Source organism: Trachinotus anak, unplaced genomic scaffold, assembly GCF_046630095.1.
Source record: "Trachinotus anak isolate AG129_WGS33_773 ecotype Australia unplaced genomic scaffold, CSIRO_AGI_Tana_v1 ptg000002l, whole genome shotgun sequence".
In the NCBI taxonomy this organism is placed as follows: Eukaryota; Metazoa; Chordata; class Actinopteri; order Carangiformes; family Carangidae; genus Trachinotus; species Trachinotus anak.
This window is the reverse complement of record NW_027273853.1, coordinates 23684416-23706140: the sequence shown is the minus strand read 5'-3', so window position 1 is coordinate 23706140 and position 21725 is coordinate 23684416. Positions and strand designations below refer to the sequence as shown.

The 21725-nt window shown below is 39.8% G+C and overlaps 3 protein-coding genes across 6 annotated transcripts in view; 1 reads left to right on the top strand and 2 right to left on the bottom strand.

Moving 5' to 3' along the window:
* cep290 (centrosomal protein 290) overlaps nucleotides 1–10997 on the top strand; it is a 33971-nt gene extending 22974 nt beyond the window's left edge. The window contains exons 37-53 of one of the 2 annotated variants that reach the window (XM_071457166.1): nucleotides 941–1154; nucleotides 1719–1856; nucleotides 2410–2631; nucleotides 3293–3415; nucleotides 3505–3647; nucleotides 4041–4196; nucleotides 4667–4790; nucleotides 5234–5974; nucleotides 6323–6457; nucleotides 6873–6959; nucleotides 7218–7382; nucleotides 7490–7612; nucleotides 7764–7933; nucleotides 8179–8320; nucleotides 9156–9229; nucleotides 9744–9838; nucleotides 10059–10997. In XM_071457166.1, coding sequence (XP_071313267.1) covers nucleotides 941–1154; nucleotides 1719–1856; nucleotides 2410–2631; nucleotides 3293–3415; nucleotides 3505–3647; nucleotides 4041–4196; nucleotides 4667–4790; nucleotides 5234–5974; nucleotides 6323–6457; nucleotides 6873–6959; nucleotides 7218–7382; nucleotides 7490–7612; nucleotides 7764–7933; nucleotides 8179–8320; nucleotides 9156–9229; nucleotides 9744–9838; nucleotides 10059–10303 — 3097 coding nt within the window. In that variant the 3' untranslated portion in view covers nucleotides 10304–10997. The remainder of the gene's footprint in view (nucleotides 1–940; nucleotides 1155–1718; nucleotides 1857–2409; nucleotides 2632–3292; nucleotides 3416–3504; nucleotides 3648–4040; nucleotides 4197–4666; nucleotides 4791–5233; nucleotides 5975–6322; nucleotides 6458–6872; nucleotides 6960–7217; nucleotides 7383–7489; nucleotides 7613–7763; nucleotides 7934–8178; nucleotides 8321–9155; nucleotides 9230–9743; nucleotides 9839–10058) is intronic. The other variant, XM_071457176.1, reaches the window with a different exon arrangement.
* On the bottom strand, nucleotides 10992–15763 carry rlig1 (RNA 5'-phosphate and 3'-OH ligase 1). Of its 2 annotated transcripts, none has more exons than XM_071457218.1 (7): nucleotides 15524–15763; nucleotides 14632–14749; nucleotides 14341–14436; nucleotides 14136–14252; nucleotides 13440–13637; nucleotides 12824–12993; nucleotides 10992–12116 (listed from the first exon to the last, which is right to left on the bottom strand). In XM_071457218.1, exons 1-7 carry the CDS (start codon nucleotides 15611–15613, stop codon nucleotides 11931–11933), a joined length of 975 nt encoding a protein of 324 aa, XP_071313319.1. In that variant the 5' UTR covers nucleotides 15614–15763; the 3' UTR covers nucleotides 10992–11930. The 2 variants fall into 2 exon arrangements, with proteins under 2 accessions (XP_071313319.1, XP_071313326.1); XM_071457225.1 differs by having other exon boundaries at nucleotides 14341–14431; nucleotides 15524–15723.
* Nucleotides 15764–16701: 938 nt separating this feature from the next.
* On the bottom strand, nucleotides 16702–21309 carry lyve1b (lymphatic vessel endothelial hyaluronic receptor 1b). 2 transcript variants are annotated; one of them, XM_071457147.1, is made up of 6 exons: nucleotides 21170–21309; nucleotides 20417–20582; nucleotides 19022–19161; nucleotides 18516–18890; nucleotides 17622–17700; nucleotides 16702–17213 (listed from the first exon to the last, which is right to left on the bottom strand). In XM_071457147.1, exons 1-6 carry the CDS (start codon nucleotides 21252–21254, stop codon nucleotides 17012–17014), a joined length of 1047 nt encoding a protein of 348 aa, XP_071313248.1. In that variant the 5' UTR covers nucleotides 21255–21309; the 3' UTR covers nucleotides 16702–17011. The 2 variants fall into 2 exon arrangements, with proteins under 2 accessions (XP_071313248.1, XP_071313256.1); XM_071457155.1 differs by having other exon boundaries at nucleotides 18516–18884.
* Between the last annotated feature and the right edge of the window lie 416 nt (nucleotides 21310–21725).

Sequence of the window (21725 nt, the reverse complement as noted above, 5' to 3'; positions counted from 1 at the left end):
CTGTCTCTAAATCCTGACTGAAAATCCTCAAATTAATTATTATTTTTATTATCACACATTATTATTATCACACAAAAATAGTATTAAATTACATTAGGTTTATCTGGATAGCTCAGTGTACACAATGAAGTGGCAACTCAGTACATATCAGCAGTTTTACCTTCTATCACAGCAGAGATCAGGTGTCTTCCTGTAGCTCACTGCTTATTGGTCATAATTTATTTAGGCAAAAAAGAAATAGACATGTATGTAGTAGTATTTAGTAGTAGTATTTATTTTGGTCAGAGCTTTTTGTAACCTACCAGGTTGAATCTGCTTTTCTGGAAGAAAAATCACCCTACTTACATCAAAACAAATGGATAATAAGGCTTAATTGCCCTGTGAGACAGAACTATCACTCTGTGCGTCGTTAAGACCTGCCGACCGTGTAGAATAAAGCTGCGTGCAAGGAATACCTCCCTGTTTGGAAGAGATATTGTCTTACATGTCATAAAAATGACTTAACAGCCTGGCCTTGACAGAAATGGGACCTGAAATTACCAAGATGTTTATACTTAGTGTAAATATTTCACCACTTGGAACCAATACTGGTCTGTCTGTGTCAAACTGAGCACTGAACGAGACATTTATGACATGTAACTCTTGCTGATTGAATGAGCAGATGTGTAATGCAATGTGTGCATAGTTATGCTACTCATGACTACACTCTGCATACCACATTAGCTACAGATCACAAGAGCAAGATCAGGCGATCACATTTTGAGCTGCATCCCCACTGTATAGAGTCAGCAGTAATGACCTGGGAAGTTAGAAAAATAATGTCCTACTCCCAGGTCAGATATAAAGGAAGCATCAAAAGTATTTTAAATTTATAATAATTTTAGTCAAGAAAATCTGGATGTCATAAAACAGTCTAACAGACAGAGGGGATTTGTTGCAGGCTGAAGGAGCATCATGCTGCCCAGGTACAGGCTCTGACAAGTGAGACTGAGGATCAGAGGAGCCAGATGGCCCAGATGGAGAAGGAGATGAACTACCTCCGAACTGAGCTGGAGGCTCAGAAGGCGGCCAACATCCGCTCCCCCAGCAACACAATGAAAAACCTGGTGGAACGACTCAAAACACAACTTGCCCAGAAAGAGAAACAGCTCAAGGTTGTTCTTTACCATTTAAGTGTACTTGTTCTTGTACTTTTTATTGAGCAGTATAAAAACGGTCAGTCCTGTTGCCTTGTGAAAGTATTGAGATTCATTTCTGCGGAAATGAGGACATGTGGTCTCTTTTTGCCATGTTTCCCCTGAGAGCTTCTGTTTTATCCCTTTACAAAGATGTGAGTGCCAGGTGGACAGTGGAGTGCTGTACGTCTTCATACAAATGAGTGTTTCTCTCTGTGTTGCCTGTGTAATTGACTGGCAGCCTGATCTGGATGATTTCCAGAATACTGTATCCTGGTAGTGAAGCTTGAATGAAGTGTATGAATATTGTTTTTTTTGGCTTCTTAGTTTCATGACAAGTAACAAGTAAGTTGATCTGGATACTACAGCCAAGTTCTGTACTTGTTCACCACATACAGGAAATCATGTTTATACTAGGAATGAGAGTGAGAGAGAGATCATAGTTTATAAAATGAAATGGATGATGATGCATTAACTAAGGTCTGGCTGCTGCACTCATCATATTTATTATAACCGACATCTCTTTTCTCCCTGTTTTCCCAGGCTCTCAGTAAGGCTCTGCTGGAGCTGCGGGCAGAGATGACATCAGCCGCAGAGCAGCAGGTCATAGCCAGTGCTGCACAAAAAGAGGAGAGTCTCAATGTACAGATGTTGATTGACAAGCACACCAAAGACCTAAAGGTGAGAACCCCTATCATCAGAACATACTCATTGTGTGTTATATTTCATTACTGACATTTATAAATCGCTGATGAGCAGATAAATAAAGAAAGCTTTGTAAAATAATTCAGATTACACAAAAGTAGAGACAATCTTGTGATGGGATAACTCCAGCAGGGACGCCTGTCACACCCATCTTCGAACTTCAATTTGATCTCAACTACACTACCTGTAAAATTTCATGACTGTATCTGGCAGGTTGTGATGCTGTCGCTCTCACAAAATCTGTCCACACACAGACAGACATATAAATACCTGTCAAAGTCCTCAAAACCACCACTGTTCCTGCTACAGCTGGTGTCTCCAGGGCCACATTTTTCCATGATGATTCACACACACACACACATAAGCTCTGTCTCAATTCAGGGGCCGCATCCTTCAGAGGCTGCATTTAAAGGCCTATTGCATCACAGCAGATGACTTTTCATGGAGTTTATTGTCAATAAGAAAATATAGAATATCAACCGATATGTATTTTAAATCAGAAAAGACTTTAAATCTCTCTTCTCCAAAGGTGCAGATGCAAGAACTTAATGAAGACCTTCAAACTGCAAAGGAGTCTGTCAAGGCAGCCAGAGGTCGAGAGAACAGCCTGAAAGAGGAGGTGGACTGCTTAAGCCAGGATCTCCAGAGGAGTCACAAAACCCAGAGACGCCTGCAGGCTGAGAGGGAGGAGAGGGAGCAGGAAATCCAGGAGCTCAAGCAACAAATCAAGAGGCTCAGCAGGGCTCTTCAGGTTATCATCTGTTAGAGGTGTTGTAACGCCCTGATCAGGAGCTTCGTGTTGTTGCTGCTGTTATGTTAACATAAGCTGTAAGACAAGACACGTTGATTTATATTGCACCATTCAGGCACAAGGTAATTCAAAGTGCTGTAGAGTGATATGCTCAACAACAGCCCCATGACTCCATTGACATTATGACCTTGAAATAGGATAAAAGATGGAAATGCAAGACATGCAAACCCTACGAGGCTCTTCCATAGCAAATTAAAAAAAAAAAAAATCGAGGAATGCATCAAGAATGGAGTCTCACATTCTTCTAGGATATAAGATAAATTCCTCCAGTGGATATCAGAGTTGATTTATTTGTTCAGGTGTTCTTGTGGACTGGTACCACCTAGCATGTAATTGTTTAAAGCTGGATTGACTTTTCTCAGGACTTCAGCTAAATCTCTCTCTTTAGTTATCTCTTTCTCTCTCTCTCGCTCTCTCTCTAACTCATACACGAGCACCTTTAACATGACACCATGTGGTGCGACCCTAACCTTTCCAGTGTTGGCGCCTCGCTTTTCTCATTGAATCAAGCAGGGAATGGAACACTCTGTACAGATGTATGTACACTGTCAGAGAAAAGTGAGGTGCCATGAAAATCTTCCTCTCTGTACTTACTGATTAGACTCAACCAGAACCAGATGGGAAGGGGCCAACTATCGAGAATCTGCAGAAGAAGATCAGGAGGCTGGAGTCTGACTTGGAGAGAAGAGCGGAAATGAAAAATACCAAAGATGATCATGGAAAGGTTTGAAGATTAAACAATTAAATGGTATTGTATGATTGTATCAGGAGTAGTATTATTGTCCTTTAATACATTTTTTTTCTGTCTTACAGGCCAAAGAAAAAATTGTGCGGTGGGAGGAGGGTAAGAGGTGGCAAGCTAAGATGGAAAAGATGAAGAATGAAGTGAAGGAGAAGGAACGAGAGAATGAGTCCCTGTCAAAACAGCTCAGTACTTTGAAAGACCTCTATAGCAGGTCGGTCTGTAAATCACTCAACAATTTACACAATATCTTATCATCTCGCTTGTTATATACATGACAGACTTACTTAAGTTACTTAAAGCTGCAGATGGCAACATTTGATAACATGAAGTTTGAAAACTTCCAAATACAGTATGATGTCAGTAAACTGCACACATACAGCTCTTCATCCAACAATGCTACATTAGGGTGGGGTACACCCTAATCGATTAGTTGCCAGGTAGCATTAATAAGAAGAAGAAGAAGAAGAAGAAAAAGAAAAAGAAGAAGGTAGTGAAGTGAAGGGGGGAAGGTGAAGACTTTGGCTATGCAGATAATTATATACATTGTCTTGTCATGTATATGGCACCAGCTCTGTTTTTATTCTGTGTTTTATTTTGTATGCAGACTGGAGCAAGAAAAGGGTGCACTGCAGAGAAAGCTGAAGACTCGAGGTGTGACTGCTGATCAGGTAGTGGGAGTGAGATCCACTGAAATGGAGACAGAAATGGAGGAGCTGAAGAGGAGGAACTCAGACCTGGAGACGCAGATCCTCACCATAAAGTATCCACCAGTCTTTGGAAATTCTGCAAATTTTAAAATTGTCCAAGTGCCTGGGGATTTAGTACATTTATATTAAATGGAAATATACATGTATAGTTGTGTACTACACAACATGTAACCTCTAATCCAATGTCTAAATTTCTTGGAATTCTGAGGTGTAATTATTCGTAATTGTATAATCTTATAATCATTATTGGATACACATGAGAATGTTAAAGACAGAGAAATTAAATTACATGTATGAATTAAGGTATTTCAGCAGGAATTTTGGATCACGTATCTGATACTCGATTTAGATTGTGAAATTAAAAAAAAAAAGTCTGTTAACAATGTGTGTATACATATAATGTGTGTATATATATATATATATATATCAGTAATGTACTGCAAGTAATTTAAACAAAATTATTTTTGCTGAGGCTCATTATAGAGCCATGTAATATATTATTTATATTTTGTTGATCTCACAGACGGCACCAGGCTTTACCTCGTGATGACGCCATGGAGAGTCTGACACTGAGGAACCGCTACCTGGAGGAGAGAGTCCACACTTTAGAGAGTCAGACGTCCAAAGAGGCTCCATCAAGACCCTCTGTAAGCGCTCATCAACATACACAATGGCTGTAACAAATGAGCTGCAATTTGTTGGAAATATCCTGATAACTCATAGGCTGACATAAGTGCATACTCACACCTTAAATGTTCAGTTAATTATTTACACAATTGATCAGCAAAAACAATTTTGGTTGGTACTGAAGTAATTTATCAAGCCAAGATGCTTTTTAAACCGATAAACCAAAAACCCTTCAATCTTAAAGTGAAGATAGATCTAAATTAATCACAAATATAAAATCCTACATACTTTTTTACATATATTCTTCACCCCTTCAACAAGACACACCTAGGTCATCTAGGGTGCAGATGGTTGAGTCACATGTTTCTCTTTTACTGCATTTCTCTTTTCATCATTCTTTACTGTCTCTCCTTCTGCATCTCCTTCACTGGACTTCATTGAATATGATTCATGGCCTGTGAAGGTAAAAAGTTCTTCCCTCCAGGCTTTGAGACGGATTCGTTCTGTCACTGTTGATGTTGTGGGCGGGTCATGCAAAGGGAATGCTGCACCCCGTCCTGCTGAACACCCCACTGACCATCAGAGGGAGCCAGAGCTGAGCCACACAGACAGAGAAACTCAAACTAGCTTCAGTGGTGAAGAGCACCTGAGCCCTTTTGTGGCAGAAAACACAGTCGTTGACAAAGCACATGTGACGGCAGAAGAAGAAGATGACACTGATCACGTTAAAGAAGATGAGACAACAACAGGAGCAGATCATGCTGAAAATACACAAGGTATCCCATGTGCTTCTGATCTTGATGTGGTTGATGAAAAGGAAGAACCCTCCTCACTGCCTCAACCACAGACCACAAAAGAAAATGAGCCCGAGCCTGGTGAGCTGTCAGAAAGAAGAAGATCAGTTTTGTCATCCTCTGAGCCAGCAGCAACAGGAGGTGAAACCTGTGAGAGGGTGAAAGAATGTGCTGCAGAACCAGATGCAGACAATGATGGAAGGATCAGGGCAGGAGAGTCTGAAGAGGCTGATGAGCAGGTTGAGATGAAAGATGAAGCACTTGAGACTACAAAGGAGGCAACAGAGGAAGATAATCCAGAACAGTCCTGCTCAGCAGAACCTAATGTGGGCAAATCCCTGGAGTTTATCAGTAGAAAAAGGGATGAGCGTGTACGAAAACAAGAAAGCAGATCTCTTAGATATCTGAAGGTATTCCAGGCTTCTGTAGTCGCCCAGCTGAAGAGATAGTGCTGTGATAGCAGTGCAGTAGATGTGGCAGAGTAAAGAAGGCATGAACAGAGAGTAGTAAAGTGGCTTGATAGTGTGCTGGTGTTTTCCTCCCCCGCATTGTCCATCATGGATTAAAGGTTTCTGTGGTTGTGTGTAGGTTGACAGTTTCATGACCCCAAGAACAAGGACATTTATGTAAAAATAAAGCTGTTTTTCTTCACTCCCCCAAAGCTTTTGTTTTTGATGTTTTACCTCCATGGCACTTGTACTATACATATGTTTTAAATCATTTTCTCTGGCTCATTTTATGTCTTTGTTTTCCTCTAGACTTCAGGACGGGGCACTGGCACTCCCTCACAGAGAGATCAGGATCTCCAAAAAGAAAACCTCAAGCTGGCCTCAGAGAACCTGGAGCTGCAGTTCCAGTTGGAGCAGACCAACAGAGACTTACCCAGACTCAAGGTACGCATAACAGTCAACTAGTTGTTTAGTATCAGTATCGATAAATGTCTGCGAGACATTTTAAAAGGCATCAGTGAGAGCTGTTTTTCCTTCTGATTGAAGATATTCTTAATTGTCTTAATTTGTGTATTATCTAATGCTGTGAGAAATAAAGCATTTACAAAAAACAAGATAAACAAATTAAATTTTACTTAAGTGAAAAGTGAGTTTATTGCATCATAAATTCATCTTCGCTTACATTTATTTCAGTATTTCCACTTTACAAACTTAAAAACAATTCAACAAAAATGTGTGGAACCTCACAATTCAACCCCAACACTGACTTAAAAGATACAGTATTTATTTGGGCACGAGCAACTTGTGTTTTTGGCAAAGAATTTTTTTACAGTTTGTTTGTTTTTTGTTTTTTTTATAGAATCAAGTTGCAGACCTTAAGGAGATGTGCAGTGCACTGAAAAAGGAAAAGGCAGAGGTGGAGAAAAAGCTGGCTCATATACAGGGAGTAAGTTCATCTAAAGTCACCTATTACTTTCCATACATGATCATTTTCCCAGAAAGGAATAAACACCGAAATGACAGGAACTAACAATGAGACAACAATGAGATTTATCTATCTAAACCGACACATAGTGAATCCATTTAATCTAGGTAAGAAAAAAACCCATGACTGGAAAAAACATCTAATAAGACACAAATAGCAAAGAAACAGAATGTTCCACCTGCGGATCATGAACGTGATTTGTGATGTGTTCCTCATCAGACTGGTCACAGCGGTAAAACAGTACCTGAACTTGAGAAAACCATTGGGTTGATGAAGAAGGTGGTGGAGAGGGTTCAGAGAGAAAATGAGACGCTTAAGAAATCCAGCGCACCTGCAAATCAAGACAAGGTCGCAGCTTTGGAACAAGAAAACAAGAAGCTGAAGGTTGTCGACCACATCATTCCTCATTATGTTGGACAAGTTTATTTTTAACTTCTTTATTCTGTTATGACACCTGACAGTAAATATTGATTTTTTAATTTTTTTTTTAGGCTGACTATGAGAAACTGAAGAGTGAAAGTGAAGCTGAGCTCAGTTCAAAGCTTGAATCTAAAACCAAAGGTCTGGAGAAAATAGTGATGGAAAATGAACGTCTACGCAAGGAGATCAGAAGGGTAACTGCATATGTTAGTTCCACAATATGTTTTTGATTTTTAGTCGAGTTTTTACTTTGGTGCCAGCACTTGTTTAGGAGGATAAAACCTGAATACATGTCCATCTCTGGTTTTTTAACTGGTGTATGTGCATGTTTCGTATTGTCAACAGGAAATGGAGGCTGCAGAGAGGCTGAGAGTGACCAAAACAGGTCTGGAAGTGAACAACGAGAAGCTGGAGGCAGAGCTGGAAGAAACTAAACAACGGCTTCGTGCAGCTCTGTCCACACCCATCACAGAGGGAGCAGACAGCAAGACCCTGAAGGCATCAGTGGTAACAAGGTCAGCAAACTGTTCCTTATGAAATCCATTAGAATCTCATTTGAGTGGGTCTTTAGTTATTAGCTTAGCTTAGTAGCTATTAAAAGCTATTTAAATAGCACTATTGGTATGTAGAGCCCAGTCTCCATTACCTACTCAGGCTTTCACAGTTGGCTTGACCTTGTGTCATTCACTTGTAGAAGCTTCAGGCTCACATGTAGAGTTTACAGAGTGTGAGCCAGTGTTTGTTTGACTCCCATCTGCAGAATGTTTGAGAACAAGATGAAGGAACTGGAGAAGGAGCTCTCTCAGAAGACCTCCAGCCTCTCTGAACTCAAACAGCAGCTGAAGGAAGTGATTGAGCGGGAGGAGAGAGCACAGACAAGCATCCGGGACCTCGAAGATCAGGTACAGGCTAAATGACAGTTTACTGTAATAACAACAGTCAGACACAAGCTAACTGCTGTTGGTTTTCTAACTCGACTCCTGTGGGACTGGAATGTTCTTTTGGATTTGACATCAGACTTGTGTCAAACAAACTATTTAAACATGTTTTCATGGAAAGACTTTTAATTAGGAGACTTAATTATTTTACTGCTTGTTATGTTTTCAATCATATAATTTTATTATTTTACTGTGCTTGGTATGTTTTGCTATCACTCTGTTCACAAAACAGTAAGGGCTCTAACAACAGCTATATCAGTCTGTCGCTCAGGTGGGTTCAAACTGCTTGAGTCCAGTTGACTCTATAGATTAATCGCATTTTGAGACAAAGCTTGAATGGCTAATTAGGCTTTCCTTAATCATGCTAGTCATTTATTATGGAAAACAACAATTGTCTAGTCTTGTGGTTGACTTTGCAGTTAGGGATGTTTTTTAAGTGCTCCAGCAATTTAATATTGCTCGAGACAGATTGAAATATAAAGGTCAAATCTGAAGCAGATCTTACTTTTAGTCCCTCCAAATCAAGCTCCAAAGCCTCCTGGGTCCCAACCATCTCATAATGCAACTCAATAGTCTCCATGCCTGCTAGACAATCTTTTGAACTCTACACCCCCAGTTTAGTCTCCAAGTCCAAGCTGAGATAACCCTGATGACATCATTAAGGGTAGTTTTAACAGACTTTAAGAAAGCTCTCTCACAGAAGTCGCAGCCGACATTATGAAACTGTTTTCATTGGCTGAGTGGTCGACGTGCTGTATCAGTGTGTTTCAATTGTTATTATGGGTTTGTCGTTTCATAGGTTGACATGTTAAAAAGCTTCCCCACTGCTGCAAAGACTGATGCAGGACTCACCAAGGAGTTCCAGACAATGAGGTATGTGAAACTAGGTGCATGGATGAGTATAAGTCTTTAATGAGTTATAGTGATAAAATGGTAATACGAGGGGAATGTGGTTCCACTATTGCGTCACATCAAGCAAATCTTTGTAAATGTGAAAAACCTCTTTCAGTCTTTACAGCTTCCTTGGAATCACTGATTTAAATGACAGAACATGTGGAAAACACCATGATTATATCATCACAATGCTACTGATTCATCACCAAACCCTTACTGTAATATAATGCATTATCTCGAGAAGAAATTGTAGTTTTGTGTGCCACACTGTTCGTATGTCACCAAGACTGTCACTGGTTGTCAGGTAAACACAGAGCACTAAACAATGCTTTGATCCAAGTGTCTGACACAGAACCAAATGAGTGCAAGCTAACTTATAAACTTTATTAGTGTCCACATGGAGGACAGCAGTAATTCCTGATTCCAGATCATGTATGTTTTATCTGCATTATGTAACTCATGGAAATTAAATGTTGCTTTATTTTGTCATAAGATTGGTCAACACTAAGCTGCAGAAGGAGAACGTAGATCTGAAGCAAAGGCTCAATGAGTACAGCGAGCGATACGGGGAGACGTCTTCGAAACTAGGTGAGACTTTCACTGTTGTTTCTGGAAACAATGAGAATGAAGATGTGAGAGATTTATTTGGGTTTTCTTATGCTGCTGTCATTTTTATCCATGTCAAGAGTGTGTTTAAATTGTCTTTTAGTTTGAGAAGTAAGGAAAGGAAAAAAGAAAATCTTGTGAAGTATAGTCAAGTTGAGAGACTGTTGTCTCATTTCAGTTGTTTGTTTTGTTGTATTCGTAGATTACGGGAAGCTCAAAAACCTCCTGCAAGCAGCCGAAACTGAGAAGACAAAACTTCAAACTGAGGTGAAGAAGCTGAAGAAAGAACTGGAGAACTTTGACCCAACATTTTTTGAAGAGATTGAGGACTTGAAATATAACTACAACTTAGAGGTCAAGAAGAACATCCTGCTGGAGGAGCAGCTGAAGAAGGTGTGTGATCAGTTTGGTGTAAAAGCTGAAATACCCAGTGTGTCCATCAGTTAACTCAGGGTTACTGTGCCTTTTTTGGTGGTTGCCATTCTTTAAACACTGACATTATCATGAACTTTTTCAGGTAGTTTTCAGCTTAGATTTCTAAGGGTGGGTACAGAACCACCATCTAGTCCTCAGCAAAATGTGTTTGTATGATTAAGTATCAAAAACTGTCCGGGACCCAAACTCTGTTCAGATATGTTGTTGTTTACTTTGCCATTCATTTCAGTTATTTAGACTTTAGCTCTTCTTCAGACAAAATTTGAGAGTTGAGAACTTCAGCATTTTTTCTTATGTTAAAAAATAGTTTTTGTATTATTTAAATATTGAAGTAAGTTATTGAAATCAGCACGTTTTGGTATCGGTAGTGAAGCTCAGGTTTTGTATCAGTTTGGAAAAATGTCCAGCTCCTAAGATCTCAAGATCACAGTAAACGGAAGGTTTGTAGATAGTAGTAGTGGATATTCAATACTGATGTAATAGCAATGTCCTCCTGATCAAGGTTTTTGGTGATGCAGTCAGGTAGGAAAGTTTACCTTTCAGCTCCTTCAGCCTCTTCAAAAGGCAGCTTTCTTTTGTTAATACTAAGTTCTTAAATTGGTGAATAGCTTATTTATAAGACTTCTTTATTATATTTGTACACTTCTGACAGATTGTGCTTCTATGTGTTTGTCAATAAAACAGCTTTGATAATAAGAAATGTTAACATACTCGTCATTTATTCCTCACTTAGCAATGAAATAGCTGTAACACATTTTTACAGTATATTAATGGAACATTTAAGTAACTTCCCTCACTGAAACTGTCCAGTTGGTCAGTGATTTTTAGAGTAAAGGCATATTCACATTATTGGAGCAAAAACAGCTTTTGTGTGACCTCCTCCGTGTGGATGTTCATTCGCCAAGCGGAGCGTGGGTGTGAGAAAAGAACTTCGCTCCGAGCTGTACTGACTTCTGTGATGGATGAGAACTGTACAATAACCAACTGACCTCATACCAAGACCAGACAAAAATATATTCTTATTGTGAAATATCAACATGCAGATGCAGCTTTTGTTTTTGTTATCGTCTCAAGCGTAGCAGTCCACTGCTAGCAACTTTTTCAATTGCTAAGGTGGCTGCGTTTTGGCACAGCGCCACCAGGAGTTTCAGAATGGTTAAGACTACACCGACCACCACGGAACGCCCAGTGTAAAACCCTTGTCTTTCTGCTGTAATGTCAATACATCTCAAAGCTGTACACATTTTGCAAAAACAAACTGTCTCCAGGCTTAAAAGGGGCTATTTGTAAGTTCTCTGTGCTGCTGGACGTGGTTTCTTGCCAGGAGTGGGTGGTGGTGATTGTAGAACGGTAAGTAAACAGCTCTTCATGATAACGCTGGCTACACACCAACAGCAAAACTTACAAAAGGCTCCTTCAGTACAAACCACTGTTCCTGTCTGGTGCTGAAGGTTTGATCCACTGTAGTGTCTGTGTCAGCGAGCCCTGCCTCATTGTAAACCAAATCTGATTAAGACTTATTCAGACTTATTTTTAAATAGAGAAACTGTAATTCATCTATTGGCACAGTGACAAATCCTTACAGGGTCACAGCAGAAGCTTCAGAAAAGGGAATGTTTCATTTTCTTAGACTGTGGTTCTATGGGTCAAACTGGATGTCCTGGAGCCGGCTGAAGCGGCGTCCGTTCAGTGTCGAGAAAGATGAGAACAAGTCCTTGCTGTTGTCGTACTCATTAACTGTCCAGTCGACGTGAATGACCACCGACCTTTCACTGAAGCAGGACTCCCCATCTGGCCACCTCAGTCCCAGGTGATGACGATGAACCTGGCAACAACAAGCATGTACTGTAAGACCTCGGCCATCTTGGACAATACCAACCACCCTCTCAACAACGTTCTGTCAGGCCAGAGAAGCAGCTACAGATGCAGCCAAGATCTCATCTGGCTACTCTGCAGGACTGAGTGGTTCAGGAGGTCCTTTGACCCCGCTGCCATCAGACTGTTTGAAACCTCAGCCAATTGAAGTGGCTCAAGACCTGACTATTAATATGAACTACACATGCTAGTGGACAATTGAATTCCCCCTAGGAGAAGTATTCCCATCTATCTGTCTTAACACAGAAGAGCACAGAACCTGAACTCAAGCATGTACAAAATTCTGTTTTATCTTTGTTCCTTTTGTCTAATTATGAGGAGAACAAAACAACAACGCAATGCATTTTATACACACACTGCCAGTGCATGTGAGTGATAAGTGAATAAACCTAAATCCTGCCACAGTTTCATTTGCCAGTCCCTCACTTAAAACAAAGGATGCTGTGGAATGTGTCCAGTTAGGAACTCCCTCAGTGTACGGGCACCCTGTGCCATTACGGCTTAGTCCTCACCACCCGACCTGTGGCCCTTTGTCGCTGTCTTCCCCTCCCTCTCTCTCTCTCTCTGACTTTCCTTTCTCACTCTGGCTATCTTAATAAAGATAAAAAATGCTCAAAAAAAATAACTTTAAGAAAAAAAAAAAAAAAAAAGTCCCACCTTAATGAGCGTGCCATCGTCACAGTGCCAGACGATGCCCTCGACTCGGCCGTCTGGACTCTCCTGGAACCAGGAGCAGAGCTGCTGGAAGTCCACTGGTGGAGGGTTCCTGATTTGAACGCTCCCATGTGACACCAGGCAGTGGACAGGCTGCTTCTTACTCCCCAAACCTTACAGGACAGTAATGCTCCACTTTAGTTTACAATATACAGAAATATTTACACCTAAAATTAGGATTTGACTGTTTTTAATTCAGTTAACATTGAGTATCAATTTTCAACTTCTTTTAAAGTTTCCCCTAAAATGTCATTTTGATAAGGTTTTCATGTTTCTGAAAAGACCACAGCATCTTAAGACTCTTCTTAGAATTTCTGGTTTAGCAAATATATTCTGGAACCAATGAACATGTGGATTAAATGTATCGTAAATATTACAGTGAAATATGTTCACAAACCGGACACAGACAGGAAACCATCTGCCTCGATGTTGCAACTCAAATGTGGGGATTCAACAACATTAAATTAATCTTAATATAACAACAAGGGTATACTATAGCATTTAGACAACAATTTGTTTAAAAATGAAAAAAAAAAAGAAAATGCAAATATCACGTTACCGTAAGGGTTCCCATTCACATTGGTTCCAATGAGCTCCAATGTTTGTTCCATGAGTTCAGCCAGTGGAACGGCTGCTATCTCGAGCATGTCTTCTTCATCAGCGTTGGGCCTGAGAACAAGAGCCGCCGCGACTTCGTTATCCACCACAGAGGAGTGCCAACAGTACTGCTTGTTGTCCTTCTCCACTGGAACCCAGCCTGAACGTTCACAAGTACCACATCAATACTCCTGCAGGCTGCAGCTTCAACTGTCTCACACCACACTGATCATCTCCATGTGAGAAATAGGTAAACTCTGATCTTAAATGCTTCAAAATTAGGAATCATATAATTTAGTTTCTTTCTCATAGAAGTGCCAAACAACAACATTCCTACACGATGCAAACAGGTCTTTCTCCAAATGTCTCTTGGTCAGTCGGAGTGACAAAGCAGAGGTGGCAGCTACATGTTTTCAAGATGCTTACATGTTGAAAATTTGTAGCTTGACTAACTTAAATGGTGCTAAGGGAAGTTTTTCATCCCGTACTGCTACAAGATCCAATCTTCTTTTAAGCAAAGCTACAGCAAAACTAAAGCTTCTGTGACCTGCAATAGCATATGTGCAGTAAAGCTTTGTTGACTTACACTACCTTCTTGTTACAGCTAAGAGGATTTGTGCAGTATGTGATAAAGCAGAATATGTAAATGTCAGAGAACCTGGGATGTGTCCGTGTTCGTCAGGCAGGGGGTGGCCGCTGTGACGTTTGACCCGGTGAGCTGGGATCCACGTCTCTGGCACTGGCTTAAAATCTTCCTCTACGTTCCAACTGAAACCTGAAAAGGAAAACGAAGACAATAAAAACTATTCCAACCTCATTGCAGAAATGTTGACGTGTAATGTGCACAATTACTGGACATTAACCTTTACAGCTCCTGTGAGAATGCTGGTACTTTTTGAACCTCTTCTCTGCTTGTTTGTTGGGTTTCCTGTCGAGTCGAGCCCAGAGGTAAGGCTGCCCTGCACGACAAAGGTAAACCATGATTTACTTCATCCCACCAAACACCAAGCAGCTTGTGAAGGAGTCACCTTTATTTGTTCGGTTTTTGGAGATAAGTGACACCACTATCAATCGACAAGTATCCAATTTACAACACAATCACAATATGAAGCAGGAAAAACAACACATTTCCATTTGTCCAGCTCGATATTCACCTTTATAAACTGTGACATAACAGCAGGTACCATCCAGTTTTTCTGTGGCAAGTGCACAATCCACGTTGGCCTCCAGAGCGACAGGGTTCACATTTTCAGTGGCAACAACCTGAAATTGCTGAAGACAAAACAGACAGAGACGTTAAACACTAAAAAGTCAGACAGAGACGATTGAAAAACAAAGTTTCAGCTTTTCAGCGTCACTTCTCCAACCATTAGTGACATATTGTTGGTCAAATTAAAAAAAGCAGGTGGTTATTCACTTGTTGACACTGACATGTTTTAAATGCTTCTATCTTTAGAATTCTTTAGTTCAACCACTGGGAGCAGCCGGACATTTTCATTCATTTTTGTCTTGCCTGGTAAATAAAGCTTGCCTCTAAAATTTGGAATATATGACTGAAAGCTACTGAAAATGTATTTTACAAAATTAATTAATAATATTATAATTAGATAAATACTAATTAATATACAGTATAAAGGGGTGTGCCCTCTGCCGGTCATGCAGCCACACATTATAAAATAGATGCTTTAATTTGGACGCTAAAGGAAGAAAAAAAAATAATAATAATTTTTCTGAAATTTCTGAAAAGTGTAAGCTAAATGGAAATTATTGTGCGAAATAGCTTTATTCTTCATTTTTTAAATATTAATTGTCATGCACGTCAGCGAGCAGGTATTGAAAAATAAAACTGCGCATATGTCATTTCAGTGAGACGGTGATTTAGAGACGGTCCCTAACTTCATGTCCGCATAGCGGGGTCGGTGAGCCCCTGTAGCCGCCGTCAGACAGCCGTTCCCCGGCGGCTCCGCGGATCTTTCGGCCCGCATGATCGACTTCAGGCCGATTTGCTCAGGGTTGTGTCGTTTCCACACGAGTGGCTGTTCTCACCTGACAGGCTCGTTTTCGGGACTGTTCCTCTCGCACCTCCGTCAGAAACACACACGGTATCTTCTGCTGAACGGAGCCCAGACGTCGCATCTTTGTGTCGTGTGGTGCTCGCCTGAAGCGCCTCCGGCAGCGTTTGCTTACTGCAGCTGAGAGGAGCAGAGATTATAGCGACGATTCAGCATCATGGACGTGAGGTTCCTGGTCACGTTGTGGGGTTCTTCTTCTTCACTTTATATCGGGCGGTAACAACAATGAAAAGACTCATTAGCGCCACCAGGTTGTGTGTGATTATTTTACCATATAATATATAAACATATATATTTTTATTCTTTATGCTTAGACTAATGACTTGATATGTCTATTTCCAGAAAAGGGTTACATTACTTTGTTAAAAAAAAAAAAAAAATATATATATATATATATATGTATATGTATATATACATATATATATATATGAACCATATCTACATCTTCTCCCCCATTTAAAAAAATCCAGAATTTCTACACATAAGATAACCAACTTCACTTAAAGGTCAATTCTCGGTATACATGTGTGCACGGGATGCTTCAAGTTTCCACATCACTTCCCAACTAGCTGTGAGGTCATGAATCATGCTTGTATGCTCAAGTCTTCACATACATCATTTTGCACAGTGAAGGTCAAAAAGCAAAGAAAAGAAAAGACTGAATGGGGACTTTATTTGGACAGAACTGCAGGCCTACATGGGACAGTAAAGCATCCCAAGCTACAATACCAAATTCACAGCTGTCATATTTTCCAATCCAGTGTCTACTTTGTTGTCCTTACATTGTGTAATATGTTTTTTTTTTTTTTTCACGATCTTGGTATTATTTTTTCTCCCCCAAAGGTAAAAGAGTATTAAGTAATAGAAAAATAACCTTTATTTTTTCATCTGATTTATTTTTTAAATTTAATTTATTCTATTTTTAAAGACAAATTAATTAAATGTTTTTGTAATCTAATTAAATATTTGTTTTCTAAATGAACTAATTGAGCAATAGAAGCCTCAGTCTCCATCTAAAAGTGCCCACTTACAGTCTGTAGGTACTAATGCAATTCAATACAACTCTGCCATGAATCCTACCTCAACATTTTCAGCTTTTGATGACATTGTTGCAAATGTGTCAATTTAATTGTGAAAGAAAAATGCACCATGTGATGAAAAATTAAGTAGATTTATTTCAAAATTACAGACAAGATCTTTTTAGGGGGGAATCATATGCTCGTGACCACAAACACAGGAGCAGGAAGACTGAATCACTGCAGCTTTTCACTCTCAGTAAAACTGTAGAGGAAAAGGTCATTCGATGTACAATATGTGCATATTTACAATCACTTTGAAAGAAAGAAAAAAGAAATAATCAAAGCCGTTAACGAAATAAACCGCCCTCTGGTCTGTAATAGACATGTATTTTCAATATTTACTGACATTTATCAGGTAACACACACACAGAAATATCATAAAGCTACTCCACAGAGTTGGTTTTCATGTGTGGATTAACGCACAACGTGATGTCACTGGAGTACTTCCTGTCTGATTCGTGATAATCATCGTCTTCCTCTTCTCCACGTTGACTGTGTAGGTCCATCTCACTGTCAGTGTGCTTCCACATCTCCGTCTCTGTGTCGTCTTTCTGTCGCCCCGGAGACCAAAAGGTGAAGATATTCCTTTTTCCAAAAGAAGATTAAAGAAAATGACATTAGAAACATGATAGCCTGCACATGGATCGGTAAAAAGTAAATCAAATTCAGTAGAAACATCGATCAAGCTCTAACATCATTGTCCTCTCAAAGTGCATCATAAAAGCTGAGTTTTACACATGCAACGGAAACAGAGTATGAAGATCATATATTAAGAGTTAAAGAGTGGTGCTCGAATTCTTTCTAGTCTGTCTATTTGATTACAATGAAGCTCCATAGACAGTTAAGCAGATCATTCATTTCAAACACTTCAGCTCCAGATTGGAATCACATGATTTATTTGTTGCTTTTAAGTCATTATTATAAATGTTTTAAATGGAGCGATGCTTTAAACAGGGGTTTAAGCAATGCAAGGCATCTGAAAACATGACTCACAGTTTGTAGTACCACACAGCACCTGCTGCTGTCAGAAGCAGGAGAATGACACCAAAAATGATGAGTGCCGTAGGTACAGCTGGAATATAAACAAAGATCTATTAATGATTGCCACAAATTCTATCTTATTTAGGCTATATCATATATCTACATGCACCAGTTCAAATTCAAGCTGAACAAACTCTCATAGAGTGCAGAACCTTAGCTGAGCAGTTTTGACTTTTATCCTGATTCTGATCTTATTTGGGGTGTGATGTTTACATGGAACATGAGACATGTGGTTTATATGCCATTTGATTTGGACAATTCCAGCTAGCATATCCTGGTCTCTCAAAACTGGGACAGGGCCTTATCCAGGTTTCTGACACCAGGACATAGCCGAGATGCTCCAGAAACCTGATCATAACCAGGACACACGTGCATGTAAATGCACTCATAGAGAAATCATTCTATTCCATCCTGATCTGTTCTGTGACTTCGTCTATGTGCGACGTGAGTGATCATAAGGTGGCTGGATAAACATTACATAAACACTGCACCGCGGCACAGGTTGTTACCATGGTACTTCGAAGCTGACCACTGTAGCTTCACTACCTACCACTACAGTCACATTCAAGGTATAAATTCCTGTCTGAAACCTCATTAAGACACTTTGTCTTCATATTGTTGTGTGTTTTGTTAATTAATTAATTAATTAATTAAATGGTAATGCCTTGATTTATTTATTTATGCTTTTCCCCCCTGTCCCCCAGTGGTCAAAATTTAACATTTCTGATGTTATATTGACATCTAGTGCCAGGAGGGGTAAGGTACGGTTGAAATAAAACGGACGCAATACAACATCACAACCACAAAAAAATGACAATCTAAACATTCAGGAAGACAAGGACGCACCTCCTAGAGCAGGTTTTGCAGAGTCCACGGAGGGAGGCAGCGCTGATGCAGAAGCAGAAAAAGCACCAGTGGGTTTTGAGGTGATGAGATGAGAAAAGGATGTAGGACCATGGCTGGAGAAAGTTTTGGGAGAAGCAGAGGGGGAGGAAATTGTAGCTGAACGTGTTGTTTTGATGAAGAGTGTAGAAGCCGAAGTGAAAGGCGTCTGCTCAGGGGAGATTGTTGTTATTAGCTCTACTGAAGGTGCAGTGTTGCTTGTTGTTGATGTAACCAGAGCTGGTTTGAGTGTCGAGGTTTGGGTCAATGCCGGCAGGGTGGCTGGAGACGTGGAGGTTTGAGGGGCAGCTTTTGATGTAGACAGAGTTTCCTCTAAATCTGTAAGTGGTTAAAAAAAAAAAATGGAAAAAAAAGTTTACAGCTCATATAAAGTAATTGCAAAATTAATAATTGACAATTATATGTTTTAAAAATATATATGTGATTGTGCAGATTGAAATAAACAGTACCTGAGGCATTGAAGCAGAAAACACCAAACTTTGTATCTGTCTTCGCAAACCACCTCACCACCCCAGTTTTACCCTTTCCACAGTTGTTGTCAGATTTAAGTCGTGGGATGACTGCAACCTGTTCAGCTATCCAGCCATACCTGGTACAAAGATAAATCAAGTGTTGATAATCAAAGGGCTGATGAGTGCATTACTTTAAAGGGGAATTACACCTATTTTAAGGTGGGGCTCCAAATCTATACACAGGTCTCTGGGAGAACTACTGCACATGTGCCTTCAGGTGGAGCTCTGAAATCTGTTAAACTGCCTCAAGTGATGCCACTTGAATCAGTGTCTGTCGGGTCAGAAAACTACAAAATAAAGGAGGCCATGACAACCACAGACAAATCCTCAATGAATGAAGACTCTGTACGCCGTGTTGTCAGTTTTAGTCCAGAGACAGACTTGCAAGAGGAGAGGACTGCTGTCCAGACAAGTCTTCGGGATCAAAACATTGTCATGGTTATTTTAGAGAGGCGATTTCAAATTTCGACACCTGATTCCCTCATCTTTTATTTATCAGACCATTTCCCTCTGGGGTCTCTTAGTTTGGACAGTATGAGGAGCTGTGCATCCAGACTTGGGAGCCAGGGTGGGATTCAAACCCAGGACCCTATTGATTAAATATATTGCTCAACACTTTAACACTAGTAACAGATTTGGTGACTGTTTTAACTATAAGACAATCGTCAGAGGCTTGCTCAGGCTGAACTGCAGGCAGACTGGAACAAGTAACTGAGTGTTACTTATTCACCACAAAAGCATGTTTTAGTCACTTCAAAAAATGCTTTATCTCGCCGTCAAGCAGCCCTTACCTTTGGAACTACATTTTTTTCAACAGTTGAACTACTATATTCGCGCAAGCGCAATTACGTTAAGCTCTGCCTGCCCAGCTACTGTGCTCCTGGCTGCTTCTCTAAACTGGGGGCGCACTGATCCGGATCTGCTGCAGGTCGTACAGTGACCATGGATGAATAAATCGTCACCACAAATAACCCAAACCACCACTTTAAGACTGAAAAAAATCGTGTTTACGTTTTTCAATCTGTGACATTCCCCTTTTATTGCCAGATTATACATACACATACACACTGGTTCATTTACAGAGCAATAAAAGTGAAGTTATCAATATTTTGCTCTTTTTTTTCCAAGTGCACCCTTACATGACAGGGTGCACTTGGTTTTTTTTTTTTTTTTTTTTTTTGCATGACTAATTAGTGTTGGAATATTTCACTACAAAAAAAAAAAAAAAAAAAAAAAGCTATCAAAAGGAATCTCCAACACTGCACATCAGCCAGTCCCTTAACAACTGTTCACACCTTCCACACCAGAACAGTCACCAGGCTTTCATCCTACTTGCACGTCTCCAGTCCTTGCTGCACTGCTTGCTCCATCTGGTCTCTGGTCGCTATGGTGACGTTCAGAAATAGGCAGGCAGCTCTGGCAGCAGTGAAGTTCAAAGTGTACTTTCCTCCGTCCATGAGCAAGAATACTCCAGCATGTCTGTGACTTTGAGGGGCCGCTGATGTGTTTGTAAGAACGTACACATTTTTGTTAGAATATGCACATACTTAGGGATCTTATCTTCATAGAGGTGTACATTTAAAGTGTTACATCTTAAATAAATGGTTATTTGCTTTCCCCACCGTTCTAAAAGTACTGTAATTTGTATCAGAGGTAAACTCACTCTAACATCATTATATGCTGTCATATAAGCAGTATAATAAATATATGGACACACATTGTGGGGACAACAAATAATGCACACTAATTAACATTTTCTGCCTTTGTCTAATGATTATATTTAATAAATGTGCACTTTTCATGTATTCCTGATGTTTTATCTGTCTGTGACCATAGAATTAACTTTTGATTGTCACTTAAAAAACAACCAAGAAGTTGGAGCCAAAAATGTTTTGACTCTATTCCTTTAACCATGAAAGATCATGCACTAGTGATTGTAAATACAATACATTTTTAAGTATTACACCTTTACACATTCAGATTGAAACCAACATTTTCACACCAGCAACAGGAACAGATTTACAAATGATCCAGTATTTGGTCAAAAATGTGGTGCTCCACCTACATCAGAAACAAACAACTTACCTTGAATGACACTGGATTCGGTGGCAGGACACAAAGCTGCAAAACAAAGAGGCAAAAATTTTGTAAAAAAACAAAATCTTGCCATGATTTTTTTTCATAAAATATGTATAACTGAAGTGGATGAAGGTGAGCAACCAAATAAAGCGAATGCAGGGGAAAACGCTTCAGAAAAAATGCGATGCGGATAAGAAGAGGAAAAAGGAAGCACAGGTCAAATCTGTTTGATGCCCTGCTACGAGATAACAACCACATCCACACACCAGAAAGACCTTGACAGTAGCTCTCAGTGTGTGTGATTTCCAGGAAATATTAAAGCAGGGCAACAGGAAACATCAGCTTTAATGAGTCTTCTAAGAGAAATAAATAATAGGGGATTCTCCTTTTGCCATTATTAAAGAGCTGATCAGTCATGTGCAGTTGCTTCATGTGTCTTTTTCAAACTGGTGCCTTCACAGCTAGATAGAGTTGAAGTAATAATATTGGCTAGAAAAATAGTTTTTTTAAGGCTTTCGTTGGTTTGGAGATTTTCTGCTTCGCCAGCATCTCTCTGGCAGAG

Coding starts and splice junctions, on each gene's coding strand:
- rlig1 (XM_071457218.1), bottom strand. CDS start 15,613: ATGCGACGTCTGGGCTCCGTTCAGCAGAAGATACCGTGTGTGTTTCTG. Junction 14,437..14,631: donor TTATGTCACAGTTTATAAAG/GTGAATATCGAG, acceptor TTTGTCGTGCAG/GGCAGCCTTACCTCTGGGCT. Junction 12,994..13,439: donor TGTGAATGGGAACCCTTACG/GTAACGTGATAT, acceptor CTGTCCTGTAAG/GTTTGGGGAGTAAGAAGCAG.
- lyve1b (XM_071457147.1), bottom strand. CDS start 21,254: ATGGCAAGATTTTGTTTTTTTACAAAATTTTTGCCTCTTTGTTTTGCA. Junction 20,583..21,169: donor CGAATCCAGTGTCATTCAAG/GTAAGTTGTTTG, acceptor CAAACACATCAG/CGGCCCCTCAAAGTCACAGA. Junction 17,701..18,515: donor TGCAAAACCTGCTCTAGGAG/GTGCGTCCTTGT, acceptor TTTATATTCCAG/CTGTACCTACGGCACTCATC.